The sequence below is a fragment of the Sitophilus oryzae genome, unplaced genomic scaffold (assembly GCF_002938485.1).
Source record: "Sitophilus oryzae breed Bouriz unplaced genomic scaffold, Soryzae_2.0 scaffold_1297_pilon_pilon, whole genome shotgun sequence".
NCBI classification, from domain to species: domain Eukaryota; kingdom Metazoa; phylum Arthropoda; class Insecta; order Coleoptera; family Curculionidae; genus Sitophilus; species Sitophilus oryzae.
Genome location: NW_022145945.1, coordinates 3,236,362 through 3,252,534, shown reverse-complemented (window position 1 = coordinate 3,252,534; position 16,173 = coordinate 3,236,362). Strand labels below are relative to the sequence as shown.

At 30.4% G+C, this 16,173-nt stretch overlaps 1 protein-coding gene across 1 annotated transcript in view; it reads right to left on the bottom strand.

The window, feature by feature from the left end:
• LOC115874573 (lipase 3-like) overlaps positions 1–15,957 on the bottom strand; it is a 55,962-nt gene extending 40,005 nt beyond the window's left edge. The window contains exons 1-2 of the mRNA XM_030889766.1: positions 15,650–15,957; positions 8,853–9,263 (exon numbers count right to left, since the gene is read on the bottom strand). Of these exons, the coding sequence (XP_030745626.1) occupies positions 8,853–9,008 (156 nt within the window). The 5' untranslated portion in view covers positions 9,009–9,263; positions 15,650–15,957. The remainder of the gene's footprint in view (positions 1–8,852; positions 9,264–15,649) is intronic.
• Positions 15,958–16,173: the final 216 nt, after the last annotated feature.

Below are 16,173 nucleotides of genomic sequence, written 5' to 3'. Positions count from 1 at the left end.
TTAATCTATTCATCCTTACAATATTGATAAGCTTTCAAACTTAACAATGACGTGGGGTAAAACATTGAATACGGAAAATCAAATGCAATAAAATAATTAATATAAATATAATACAATATAAACAATCAAATCATTTTCCCGGAAGATGGATTGGAAATGGTAGAGCAGTATAATGTCCAGCGAGGTTCCTGGACCTATCAACAAGGGGCTACATTATTTGATGTCATTTGTAAAAGTGAAATCAATTCATCTCAACAATTAGAATAAAGAGTACAAAATGCATTCAGAAGTATAAGAAAAAAGTTGAAAGAGCTATAAATAAAATTGAGCGAAAAATAAATTTGTGCAATAGGGAGTGTGGTAACTCTTTCGAACACGCAGAACAATAGAAATTAGTTTGTAGAAATTGATTGATTTATTTATTTATAATAACTACGAGTTCTTTCAAAACATGAAATAAAAAATGCAGGTCCGTATTTAAAAAAATTAAGTTGGCCTCTGTATCTCACAAATTATCAGCTAATTTGAACATATAAAAATACGATCAGATAGCCCTAATAAAGTGGCCATGAGAATGTACAATTAGTTTTTTAATTTTCTAAAAAGTAACGACAGGAAAAAATAAAATTGATTTTCAAAAAAATCAGTTTTTTCCAAAAAACTCAGCAATACTTGAAATTTTTATAACTTTTTTGATAGCATCTTGTTGAACATCCCAATACGGCAACTTTGCCCCAATTTAACCATATTCGTATCTATTACAGTTACCGAGATACCAATGCTCGTACCTCGAATTTGTAGCACCCTGTATGCACTATAGCTGCTTAACTTCAGGATATGTCAGTTGAACTATATTTTTATTTTTTCTAAATCAATTAAATATCATTAAAGAACCAAAAAGTAAAGAAATTGTGATAAATTCTATACCTAGAGATTAACTGGTGTATATGTAACACATGCCACTAATATTGTTTTAATTATATTTTAATACATATGTATATTTAATTTTGAGTTTGATAAATTTTAATACAGATTTAAATGATTAAATAACTAATTTAGTAAATTATGCTGATTTTGAGTTACATAAAATGGGTAATATATACTTATCACTTTGATATATTGTCACTTTAGCTAGAATAAGTACAAAAATTAAGTAACATAATTACTTAATTACAGAGATTGATAACAACATAAACGCTGACAAGTCTTTTCTTGATATTCGTATAGCTAATATGCCCTTCTTTTAAGTTTGCATTAGTTTTTATTAGGTGGAATTTAATGAAAAATATGAATATAATGAATTTAGCACAAACTAAAGTAATGTACAACAAACTAGTGGAAAGAAAATACATTCTAATAAATAACACAACAATGGAAAAATATATACCGGGTGCGTCTCAAAAGTGGCTCACCCCCTATAACTTTTTTATTATATCAGATAAAAAAAACGAAATTTGGTATGTTAGTATATGACATAAATTAGGATTGATCGACGTATACAATTCTTTTCGGCCACATCCTGTTTCACCGGAAATGACTACCACTTTTGATGTTTAAATGGCACCCTCGGTATTTTTTATTTTATTTGATAGAAAATGACATTCTGAATAGAATGACATATCATATGTCAACTTTTAACATTTTTGCTTAAAACAAAATTGAATTTTAAAATTCAATTTAGAGTGCCATGGATGTGTTAAAAAGACTAATTGAAAATCAAGGAGCCTTGGAAAAATAGATTTGATTGTCTAATGTTTTTCGTGTGTTATTCTAGCGGGTTAAAAGATATCCAAATATTTTTAATCGTAACTCAATTTTTTTCAAATGGAACGAGGGTGGCTTATTAGCATATTTGGAAAAAGCATTTTCTTACGAATAATTTAACACTTGGTACTTCGAGTCAAATTGTCGTTATGAACCGCATGTTGCAATTTCAAATAAACCATATTCGAAAATGTCAAAAATTGACATATGATATGTCATTCTATTCAGAGTGTCATTATCTATCGAATAAAACAACAAAACGCCGAGGTTGCTAGAATAAGTACAAAAATTAAGTAACATAAAATTTTAAGGCATTTAAAAATCAAAAGTTGTAGTAATTACCGGTGAAACAGAAAGTGACAGAAAACAATTGAATACGTTAATCAATCCTAATTTATGGCATATATTAACAAAAGAAAAAATAAAAAAGTTATAGGCGGTGAGCCCCTTTTGAGACACACCCGGTATATTTGGGACTAACTAATACACAGCTCGAGATCTCTACTACCAGAAATTAACCGAAGAATTAAGTTAGCATAGAGTACTTATGGAAAAAACTCAATCATATTCAAATCTAGAATGCCACTCTAGTGGATACGACAAAAAACCCAGGTAATAGATGTCATCTACAGAGTCAAATCCCTCAAATGGCAATGGACAGGACACCTGGCAAGAAGAACGGACAACAGATGGACCACAAAAATTACGGCATGGTACCCACGAGGAATTAAGAGACCTAGAACAAGACCGAACCTGAGATGGGACCATGATATTAGGAAATTAGAAGGGATAACTTGGGCCCGCAGAGCCAACAATAGACAAGAATGGGCCCAACAACAAAGATAGTATGTGAGGGAAACTAAACCATAATTGGAAATAATAAACTGAAAATGTTGATGATGCATATAATTAAAATCTTACAGATATTTGAAAAATTATTAAATTGAATTATCGAGTGTCATAGTAAAGTTAAGTAATGTTTGTAACAGTTCCCAGGTTTCTATACTTTATCAAATTACCCGGGATGATTTTTTTAAACGGAATACCCTGTATATTATTGTATTTTTGGCTTCCTTTCGGATCACTTTACATAATTCTAAAATATGAGTAAATATGTTTCGATAATTTCAGGGATATCAATAAACAAATAAATAATAAACAAAAGATGTTATCGTGGGGACTATAATAAAAAAGAAAAATGAAATTATTGGGCAAATCTACAGTAAAGATGCGTATTCATTATCCGAATGAACGAACGAACGAGCGAGCGAACGAATGAAATTCGGTATATTTGGACGGTGGACCGAACGCATGCGGTCGTTCGTTTGTTCGTTCGCTCGGCCATCCGTTTCGAGTCGGTACATCAAAGGCGTTCGCAAACGAATGGGTTAAGGTGTTTTCGTTTGGTTCTAAAATCCGGTTTCGTCCATACTACTACCGAACGAACGAATGAACATACGTTCGTTCGTTCGGATAGTGAATACGCACCTTAAGATTAGTCATGAAACATGGCTAAAATACGACTACCCGTAGACACTCAGTGTTTCTGCCTTCCGGCTTTCTACTACCAAAAAACCGCTTTTTTGTGGTTTTTTGGTAGTAACGCTTGCGAATTGTGAGCTACTGCTTAACCAGGTTGCAAATGGTGCCTAGTGCCTCGTTTGCCTCCCTTTTTATTTTTTCAGGATAGCTAGTTCATCGTTGCTGATTCCTCCCGTATTGATGAAGCATCTACTGGTAGTATTTTAGCCATGTTTCATGGCTAATCTTACTGTAGGTTTACCCAATAATTTCATTTTTCTTTTTTAAATAAAAAATACATATTTTTCAACTTTCTTTAAAAAAATATTACATCTACAAGAACTGTCCTGAAATCAAAACTATCTTAGGTATTTACTTTAGATGGTCTCTTCTTAATCTTAAATGATACAGGGTGTTCAAAATTCTACGCCAAACGTTCTGAAATCTAAAATATTTTTTCTTCGTGTTTTTTTTTAATGGAACACCTTCTATATTATTTTTTTATTAGATGGAGATTTAAAAGATGAACATTTTAAAATAGTTATGTTGTGATGTGTTGTAATAGTTTCGCAAATATACGCAGTATTATTTCATATGGCTCTTTCAACCGCTAAAAACGAGAGAAAAATTATTGGGTGACTTTGGTAAAAATTTACTGTAGAAGATGTTATGAAATATAAAACAGCAAATATCTGCGAAACCGTTAAAAATTTTGAAATACTCTAAATACGTAAAAAGGTTCATATTTTACTTCTCCATCTGGCGAAAAAAATTACCGGGTGTTCCATTAAAAAAAGCAAAGAAAAATTATTTTATATTTTAGAAAGTTTGGCGTAGAATTTTGAATATCCTGTATGATTTACGATTACCATATTTAAAGCAAAGTAAGTACATACCATCTAAACTAAATATCTAATAGAATTTTAATTTCAGGACAGTTCTTGTGTTTTTAATACTTTTTTTTAGGAAGGCTGAAAAAAATATTTTTTTTTTATTTATTTGTTAATATTTCTGAAACTATCAAAACATATTTACTCATATCTTAGGATTATGTAAAGTGGTCTAAAAGGAAGCCAAAAATGCAATAATATACAGGGTGTTCCATTTAAAAAAAAGTAATCTTGATCCACTCACACTTTTTTGAGCCACCCTATGGAAGTTAAAATGTTTTCCTGAAATACATCCTAATACATACTTAAGGCAAAGTTTACAGTAAGGTTTGCACTTAAACAAAAATCCCAAGTTTTTATTTTAGGAACTACAGATGCCCGACGCACTATTGCCGGACCCTAAATACAGGGTGGCGCACCTCATTCGCCTCGGTTGATTATACGAAAACGGAAAGATGTAGATACAAAATATTTTATGGGTATATGTGGGGAGGTAATCTGGCACAATTTAAAATTATTTTGAAATGCACAGGGTGTTTCAGAACTAAGATCAATACCAAAGTTATATTTTTTCTTATGGAACACCCAATATTTTATTTCATTTTTGGATTCTTGCGCCCAAAAAAAGGTATTTATTATAAGGGTTAAATATGTTTATAATCTTTTGTGTTTGAGATATTGAAAGATATTTAAATTTGCATGCTACAATAGAATAGATTATTAACACACTGTACTCGAAGAATCCAAAAAAGAAATAACATACCGGGTGTTAAAAAAAAAATATAACTTTGGTATGGATCTTAGTTCTAAAACACCTTGTATATTTCAAAATAATATTAAATTGTGCACATTGTCTCCTCACATATACCCATAAAATATTTCGTTTCTACATCTTTCCGTTTTCGTATAATCAACCGAGGCGAATGAGGTGCGCCACCCTGTATATTTAAAATTTTACATAATATTATTTAACCGAACTTGACGATTTAACATATTAAATAATATAATAACGCCGAAATAAAGAATATTATGATAACATATTATGATGCAAGATATACTAATGCTACCTATGCTCCTATAAAACCGCAATTACCATGTGTGTAGTAATAAGAATAAGCAACAACTTTTCTACAAAAAAAATGAATTAATTGCAACATATTATATAAACTTTAGAACCTTTAATACTTAAAAATATAACGCACGCCATTTTTAACAACAATTAATTATTTTGCTACAATTTGTGATTTTATGTTGCATAATAATTATGGTCTGTTAATTAAAGAAATATACGAGTAGAACATATTTTGAAAATATTTTTTTTATTCTATTACATTAAAAGATATTACAGCTATGGAAGATAATTAGCTAATTACTTTAGAATTGATAATAAATATTTAAATATTAATAATAATTTCCTTGGTGTTGCTGGTCTAATTGCGATTTTGACATAACGGCAAAAGAAATAAAGCAATTGTATGTTTTTTTGTCCGATTTTTATAGATAAAACAAATTCAGAACATGTAATTATTGATATAATGTTCAAATTAGCAGGTGTTAATAATATTTTTATTTATTTTTTTAAGCTTTCGTTTTTAGAGAAAATTCTTTACTGTCAATACCTCCAGAGAACAGAGAAGAACAAAATTTGGTACCTTAGTAATGACAACAGTCTTTGATTTTTAAATGGTACCCTCGGTACTTTTTACTTTATTTCATTGAAAATGGAAATTCTGAATAGAATGACATATCATATGTCAACGTTTTACATTTTCAATTAAAAAAAAAAAAACATTTAAATTTAAAATTTCCACATAGAGTGCAATGGCCATAATGTAACGACATTTTGACTCGAAATACCAACCATGTTGAATGACATATCATATGTCAACTTTTGACATTTTCGCATTTGGTTTATTTGAAATTATAACTTGCGGTTCGTAAAGAAAATTTGACTCGAAATACCAAGCGTGTGGTACCAAATTATTCGTAAAAAAATGCTTTTTCCAAATATGCTAATGAGCTGCCCTTGTTCCACTTGTTCCAAAATCGAGTTATGAATAAAAATACGATTTGGACATCTTTTAACAGGCCAAAAAAGACACGAGAAACATTAGACTATCAAATATGTTTTTCAAAAGTTCCTTGATTAAAAATTAATGATTTTAACACAGCCATGGCACTATTTTGAAATTTAAAATGCAATTTTTGTATTAAGAATGTCAAAAGTTAACATATGATATGTAATTCTAGTCAGAATGTCATTTTCTATCAAATACCATTTAAAAAACAAAATTTTTAGTAAATTTTGGTGAAACAGGAAGTGGCCCAAAGTAATTGAATACGTCAATCAATCCGGATCTATGCTATATATTAACATACAAAATTTCGTTCTTTTATCTGAAAAAATAAAAAGTTATAGGGGTGAGCCCCTTTTGAAAAACACCCGGTATAAGTCGTATACATATGGCATTGAAGAATATTGTGATATTCTAAATAAAACTATCTTAAATAAAACAATTTGCTGAAAACCACGACTTATTTGTAAATAACTATTAACCATCAAAAAAAATCCACAGCTTATTAAGTATCAGCTGGTTATCTTTGCTTGCTTTTGGATATCCGCGTGTCACTTTATGCGCCTATTCTCATAGCAGTCACAGCTAAGAGCAGCTTTTATTTAAAGTAAACTTTAATGTAACTCAGTTTTACGAGATATCTAGGCGGGTAGGCTAATTTTCATGCAAATAATCAATTGTAGGCAGGCTGGTTATAGATAGGCTGTGATGAAATTAATTACGTATAAATTTACCAAAAAACAGAACAAGTGTATTAATTTGATATGTATTGGCTATGGTATGGGACTATGGTAAAGTATTTAAACATTTTGTTATGTTATTAGATTTTCTAATTAGTATTTAGTTTTTAAATACCTATATATTTAAATTCCTTACAATAATTAATATGTAAATATAAATTTATTGAATTTTAATGTTTTTTTAATTGACTCCTTCAGGGATTATGGCTATCAACAAAATGCTAATTAAGCTTTATTAGGTTTTATGGTAGTTTAATTAACGACCGTAATTTTAATATCTAAATAGATTTGAATCATCCTGTATATCTTTAGAAATATTGTTAAAAGACGCGTTTATGTTTGCCCGCATATTTTTACAAAAAAAGCGGAGTGAAAATCTTAAACTGAAAAATCTGTAGTGGTCGAGAATCTCCTAGTCAAGTGCTAGGAGGAATTTCACTGGCTGGGTTTAAGGAGCATCTCACTGTCTTGACATAAAGACATATAACGATGCCGGATGGGACTACCTTGTCCGTCATACCAGGCACCATCTACTGTCTGTGGTCATGTCACCTTGCAAAGTTTGATACGACGCGACGTTTCGTTTACATCTTCATCAGGGTGGGACTAAGAATTTGAAATTGAAGAAAAATGTGGGTCGATTTTGGCACAATTGGGGACCGGCTACAGAACCCATGCCGCGATGCCTCTAAATGGACAAAATTATCAGAATTGTTCTTAATTATGGGTCGATTGGAGGAAGCTTTCTCTTCAATAGATTGCGGTATTAAAGTCAACGGCGAAGTCATTAATATTAGATTTGCCGATGACACAGTTCTTATTGTCGACTCTGATACTGGTCTCCAGAGTTTAGTGGAACGACTTGAAAGCTCCTGTAAGAAATACGGGATGAAGACCAATTCCTCTAAAACTAAAGTCATGGTATTTGGAAAGAACCAAAATGTAGCAATTCCTATTAAAATAGAGGGCAATACCTTAGAACAGGTCTACAAGTTCAAATATTTGGGGTCCTGAATAGTTAACCCCTTGAACAACGACGTGGAAATAAAAACCAGAATAGAACAAGCAAGAAATGCATTTTTAAAAATAAAGAACGTGTTAAAGAACCTCAGATTGGACTTTGTGTTGAGAACTAGGCTCGTTAAGTGTTATGTTTGGCTAATCCTATTATACGGAGCAGAAACATGGACACTGAAAGTTTAAGAGATGAATCGCCTCGAATCGTTCGAAACATAGATAATAATATATCGAAGAATGCTTAAAATTTCATGGACATCCCATATCACAAATACCGAAGTCTACAACAGAATAGGCAGAGAAAGAGAATTGCTCAATATAATAAAAATAAGAAAAACATCATACTTAGAGCATATATTGATAAATGAAAAATACTACGTCTTACAATTAATAGTAAAATTGAAGGAAAAAGAGATCTCGGCAGGAAGAATCTATCTTGGTTGAGAAACATCAGAAACTGAACTCACTTAACTTTTGAAGAACTCATAAGGAAAGCCGAGAATCGTGAAGATTTTGCCAATGTGATCGCCAACCTCCACGAAAGAGACGGAAGACGTAAAGAAGAAGAAGAATGTTTTGATGTAGTACTTTATCTTCAACGTATAGATGCATCTGAAACGTGATTATCTTAAAAAATGCAGCGAAGTCATAAATTTCATAAAGATAAATAAACTGAACAGATAAATTATTAATAATATTATACTGCACCACCTTCTAATACACTCGATAGATTTTTACAACAATCCACTTATAAGGAAACTGCTCGGTGTTCTAGACAAGGTCGCAAACAAATCAAGTTTAAGGAAATTCGATTGAATAACATGAGGAATGCGCTCGGTACTTACCACGGTTGAATCAGCCGCAAAGTCGTACCAACAGTTGCTATTGTTTTCCATGTGAAAATAGTCTCTTATAGTCGGGCACACGTTGTTTTTCATCGCATGCAGGCCTTCCATGAACAACCCCATCAGCACCAACGCTAACGACGTTTTTAAATCCATGGCTTGTCACGTTTTTTGAATTTGCTGTATCTCGAACTGGATTTCATCTATGCTACGGTTATGGCACTTAAAATTAACTAAGTATATTTGTTCTGTTATGCTCTCGCACGATCTAATAGGTAAGTTAGTGTTGCAGTTGCAATTTCACCGAGTGCAGATTTTGCTTCGAGTGCACTTTCTTCGTGAGCAAGATGTGGCGTGCCGGTTTTTATCGGACTACTGTTTTCCGTTCGGTTTGATTATGCGGCCGGCCATCTAGAAGGAGAAAGCATTATTAAATCTTTGAAATAATATCGGTGTGTGTCTTTATTATGTTAATTATGCAATGAAAGTTTCGCACGAAAGGTTCAAACGGGTTTACCAGATATAAATACCTATATATAAATACTATCTTTTTTTTTTCTCTGGTGCATCAAGATGTTATTGAAATTTTAAAGGGGATAAACGCATAAACATGATGTGATTAATTTCTGTTGGACGTTTTCTTACAAAAATATTTATTTGGTTATACAGGGTGTGTGATGCATCTTTACTGGTAGTAGAGTTAGATCCCAGAAACACGCCCATAAAATTAATAAAAAATTGTGTCGCATGTTCACTCTCCTAAAATTTGTTAGCGGTGTTATCAAATCTTTACAATCTTTAATTCGAAAATCTGACTGTACAGGGTGAGTCAAGGATAGAGTAAAGTCCATTATCTCATTTGTTTCGAGGTTTACAAAAAAATGTGGCGAATATGACATATGTTTTTTTTAAATGCAACACCCTATTTTTTATTTTATTTTTAGATTTTGCGTAAAATTCCATAACATTTTTATATATAATGTTATATACCTAAAATTAATAGTTTTTGTTATATTTAAATTTGTTTAAACAAATGTTAGATTGCAGTGGGTTAAAAAATTGTTAATGATAGCATTGATTCTGAAGTTGGACAACTAGAATTTGGTAGGATAATTTTATAGAGATATAGGAAAAGACCTATGTAAAGATATTTTAGTTAGATGTTACAGGGTGTTCAAAATATATTTAGGAATTTCAACTACTTAAAATTAAGGAATTTCAATGTTTTTAAATGGTACTCCCTATATATTATCATTTTTTCTGATAGACTTTACCAAACTCTTCAACTTTTATTAAGAATGTCATATACCTATTTTTATCAGTTTGCGATTTATTCCAATTTTTTCTATTTTTACCCATATTTTTAATACAATTGCGCTATAACATCGTAGTTGCCATGACAAAAAGTAATATTTATCACAATTTCATGTCTGTTAAGCAAGTTAAAAACAAAATTTGAATTTTAGTTTAATTTGCTGTAATAGTATAAATGGTAGAGATAATAGTTACAGATTTTCTTGAAATGAATTAGTCAATGTGATTGATATACACGGGCAAGCTTAGAAAACCACATTTTTTGGTTCAGTACTATATATTATACAGTACTTTGCTAACTACTATAAGGATAGATGTATATTATGTAGAAAACATCTTCAGTGTGTAATGGGACGGTTTCGCGGCAGTAGTAATATTGGCTTTACCAAATGAATTATAAACCAGAATTACTACGAGAAAAAACTTTACTGTATGTCGAAGAAAATTCATATATCAGTAGTCTTCAGCAATTAGGTAATCTAGTATTACCCTAATCTGTGGCTATTCGCGCCGACGAAAAATCCCAAGTGTCATCTTTCATAATATAGAAATACACCAAGAAATTCACTACTGCGATTTAGTTTATTTGAGTAAAGTTAATCAATTTTAACTAATACCAGCAATTGTAACTAATTATGAAGCTACTTGTTAAAGGTAAGTAATAAGTAGCGTTGTTTTGTCATGGCAACTATGATTTTATAGGGTAATTGTATTGAAAATATGGGTAAAAATAGAAAAAAAAGGGAATAAATCGCAAACTATTAAAAATAGGGATATGACATACTTAATAAAAGTTGAAGACTTTTGTTCAATCTATCAGAAAAAATGAAAATATATAGGGTATCCCATTTAAAAAATTTGAGATTTTTTAATTTTAAGTAGTTGAAATTCATAAATATATTTTGTACACCCTGTATCATTTAACTAAAATATCTTTACATGTATCTTTTTTTTCATCTTTATAAAACTCTCCTACCAAATTTTGGTACTCCAACTTCAGAAACAATGGTACCACTGACAATTTTTTACCACACTGCAATTTAACATTTGTTTAAATAAATTGAAATATTACAAAAACTATTAATTTTAGGTATATAACATTATATATAAAAAAGTTATGGAATTTTACGCAGAATCTAAAAATAAAATAAAAAATAGGGTGTTGCATTTAAATAAACATATGTTATAGCCGCCACACTTTTTTGAAGCATCTTGTATACTCTATAATAATTTGTGTATCTTAACCATCCCTATAACTTTTATATTAAACATTTTTTTGTAAACCTTGAAACAAATGAGATAATGGACTTTACTGTATTGTTGACTCACCCTGTATTTTTATCTCTATAGCGGGCGCGTCTCAAAAGTGGCTCACCCCTATAACTTTTTTTATTTTTTCAGATAAAAAAACGATATTTGGTAGGTTAGTATATTACGAAAGCGTAGAGCTGCCATCGCAACATTGAAAAATATTTTTAGCAAAATTTACACTTTTTCTGTAAATTTACAGATTTTCTGTAAATTTACACTTTTCCTGTAAATTTACAGATTTTCTGTAAATTTACACTTTTTCTGTTAATTTATGCGTTAGTGGCAACAGTGGTGCGTTATTCTACGAGTAGTTCCCATCGAATTCTGTTCTACGCCAGTTTATTCACAAAAGTCTTTACTAGTAAAGACAGAATTAGGGAACCACTGCGGCAATTAATTGAAGGATTGAAGACATGCGGACTATATGAAAAGATTAAGCAATATCCCAGTATATTCAAAGATATATTTTGTTCTGAAACCACACTCTCTTCAAAAATACTTGAAGAATTATTCCTCATCGTCTATACTGAACCTGGGTCTAACATAGTACAGAAAATCGGGTGATCTCTTATTTTAGGGATTATGTATTAAATTTCGAATGTGTGTGATATAATAGTATGGCATTTTTTTGTTTAATATGTTTTCTAATATGCTTTTAATCGACCCGGAAAGTATTTTCACCCTTTCCGATGCATTACTGTTTGCAAGAGGATCTGATGGCCTCCACCTCTGGGATGACGTAAACTGTCGTCTGCAAATGATGTAAACTTAGGGCATAACCATCCTCTAGCAGACATGTCAAAATTTCTTTGTGACTTAATCCGATATGAAAGTAGGTTTTAATGTATTCGTCCATAATCTCTGATGAATATCTGTACTACTTAGGCACAATAGCAACTTAATCAGCGGAGAACAATGCTCACTTGTAACTAGTGAGTAACGAGCAGGTCGATGCCGAGACGTCATTCTGCTGGGTAGTAAATTTCGCATGCAATTTACAGAAAAAGTGTAAATTTACAGAAAAAGTGTTAATTTACAGAAAATCTGTAAATTTTCAGAAAAAGTGTAAATTTACAGAAAAAGTGTAAATTTACAGAAAATCTGTAAATTTACAGAAAATGTGTAAATTTACAGAAAAAGTGTAAATTTAACACATACAGAAAAAGTGTAAATTTACAGAAAATCTGTAAATTTACAGAAAAAGTGTAAATTTTGCTAAAATTATATTTTATTGTTGCGATTGCAGCTCTACGCTTTCGTAGTATATGGCATAAATTAAGATTAATTGACGTATTCAATTGTTTTTGGTCTCTTATTGTTTCACCGGAAATGATTACAACTTTTGATTTTTAAATTGCACCCTCGGTATATATTTAATTTATTCGATTGAAAATGACACTCTGTGTGTCATTTGACACAGCTGATTTGATTTTCGTGACACCCCATCATATTTCAACCTTTGACATTTTCGCTTAAAAAAATTCGTATTTTAAATTTCAATCTAAGGTGCCATGGCTGTGTTAAAAACACTAATTTTTTAATAGGAGCCTTGGCGAAATACATTTAACTGTCTAATGTTTTTTGTCTCTTATCCTGGCCGGTTAAAAGATGCCCCAAATCGTATTTTTAATCAAATCTCAATTTATTCAAATTAAACAGAAGTAGCTCATTAGTATATTTGGAAAAAGTATTTTTACGAATAATTTGGTACCACACACTTGGCATTTCGAGTCAAATTGTCAGAGTGTCATTTTCTATGAATAAAGTCAAAAAATACCGAGGGTGTCGTTTAAAAATCAAAATATTCTATTTAGAGTGTCATGTTCTATCGAATAAAATAAAAAGATACTGAGCGTGCCATTTAAAAATCAAAAGTTGTAATAATTTCCGGTGAAACAGGAAGTGACCAGAAACAATTGAATATGTCATAATTTATGTTATATACTATCATACCAAATCTCGTTTTTTTATCTTGTGATGTAATCTTCTAGCATTTTAACAAATGCTAATTGTAAATGTGATGTGTAAATATAAGTAAGCCTTGACGACATTGTATATTATGAGCAGAAACATTCCATATTTTTTGTAGCATAATATATCTCTAGCTTCATAGCAGTTAGTATTAAGTATTAAACAAGGTTCTGAAAAGTTTAGTTATTTTATTTATATAATATTTAAAAGAAAATTCTCTAAAATATTACATATCTGAAAAAAATAAAAAAGTTATAGGGGTGTGCCACTTTTGAGACGCACCCGGTACATGTATTATTATTTTTTTTTATTTGCCTTGTTATGTTAACAAACTAAGACAATGCATTATATACCTTTTTATCAATCGTATAATTTATTTGACGTCAAATTCCGCCGCGCAAAACGTTTTTTAACATGTACTTTTGAAGTGTATTTTTTTAGCGCGCCCAAACGTATATGTATGTTAAAAATGACTTGAGCGGTGCGGCGCGGCGCGGCGCACAGTGGCACAGGCAGTGTGAACGCACCTTAACAAAAATATGAAGGGGCTCGAAATATGCAATGTTTTAAAATTCGCCCCATATTTTCAGGACAAATAAATATGTGTGTCTTCTTGGCATTTAGTGGGAAAAAAGCTATTTAGCGTCAATGGCAATATTTTTCTCTTACTTTTAAAAATCGTCCATGTTTTATAATTGGTTTATTGGAATTTTATAAACTACTCTTATAGAAATCGTGGTAATATTCTCTTTTAAAATTAATATTAATTATTACATTTTAATTCAAATAATATTTCCTGAGGAAACTGAAATATGTTAATATCAGGAATTCGATTTCTATGAGTTTTCTATGGTAATTGTTTCATTTATTAGTAAAGTATATTTTCTTAGTTTGTTATTACTAATTTTAAACGAGTATTCTAGCTTTTAAGAAGTTTATAAGAAACATATTAATTATTTAGGTATTACAAAATACCTACTTCATGTAATGATGATAATTAAATATACCTACATTTTAATATATCAATAATTATTATAATAATATTCCCATTTAAATAAAAATGTGCACAATTCTTAAATCTCAAGGCAAGAATAATAAATAAAAGAAAAAAATATTCATATGAAAAAAAAAATTATATGGTCTTTGACTGATCTAATTGCAGGTAATTGATGTACAGGGTGACCCAAAATTGGAAATAAATTTTGAAATCCAATTTTTTAACAAAATGTACCCGGAAAGTAATTTCATGAGTGCGCTTTTCAACATGTGGTACATTATACTTATACAGGGTGAGTCTTAAATAAGTGCAAATATTTTTAGGGGAAGTATATTTCGATCCCAGAAACACGAGTTTTTTTTCGCGTAAAAAAATGAAAATTTGGAATTTTTTGAAAATACTTTTGGATTTTTTTTTAGTTTTTAGTTAAAAAAACATAAGTCCTTGTTAATTTGGCAACATAGGGTGTAGATTAAATTTACAAGAAAGAAAGCCCAGAAAAGATCCAGTGGTTTTGAAAATTTAAGCAAAAAATAATTTATTTTGGAAATTTTCAAAGTACTCGGTTATTTTGGATTTATTTGAAAAATGGTAAAGAGAAAATATGTTTCTTCTATCGGGATCTACCAGCTCTGAAAATATTTGCACTTATTTAAGACTCGCCCTGTATACATAACAAAACAAATATTGTATTTTACTTTTAATAATTAAAAAAAAAATCCAAAATCGTTTTCAAAATATTCCAAATATTGAAAGAAAAATTTTGCGCGAAAAAATATCAAAGTCGTTTTTTTGGGGTCAAAATATACAACCCATAAAAATATATGCACTTTTTTAAGACTCACCCTGATACATATTTTTTAAAAATATTGTTTGTTTACATCATTGTTTATCTATATACATAAAAACAAAATGTCACTAGATGAGTTAACTCCTTCATTATAATTCAATACATGACATCAACAAAAATTAACGGACCTGTATACCTAATGAAGAATAAATGTAAAAATTGTCACGGATCACTTTCATTTCATTATATTTAATTGAAATTCTAAACAGAAGATTCAATCTGCAAAAACAAATATCTAAACAATTTTTCAAAACTGAAATTAACTTATTGTAAAAAATAAATGCATGATTTTTTACTTATGTATACTAATGAATTAATCTATGAGACTACGATTAAAATATTATTTCTACTTACTTAAGGCACACTTCTAGTGTCTTCTATTCTCTGAAAAGCTTGTACTCTATCTAAACAAAACAAATTACTAATAAAAGCTCAACAAAATCCACTATACACAGTTTTTTTCCTATTATTCCATCACTACTATCGTCATTACGAGTCCTGTTGTTTCAAAGGCCATCACATCAAGCTAGTTAATGTGTAATTGGCGATTAGCAATTATGCAACGGAGTGTACTTGGTATTCTTTGCTAGTCGCCTTAAGACGTCGCGATAAAGAGATAGAAATAGTGTTTTAATTTTTGTGATTTTTCATCTGGTTTATGTAGCGGTGCAACAAGTGAGATGTTGCGCAAAGATAAAGAATAAATAGATTAAACAAGATGTTAAGCAGCTGGTTTGTGCAGTGCAGTTTGTTAAACGGCCCACAGACGATCCGATCTGTTGTACAACAAGTTGGACGATTTCATTTGATCTAATTGTTTAAACGATAATCGTAACGTCTGTGGGCTTGTCGTCCAACTTGTCGTTAAGACGTGGTTG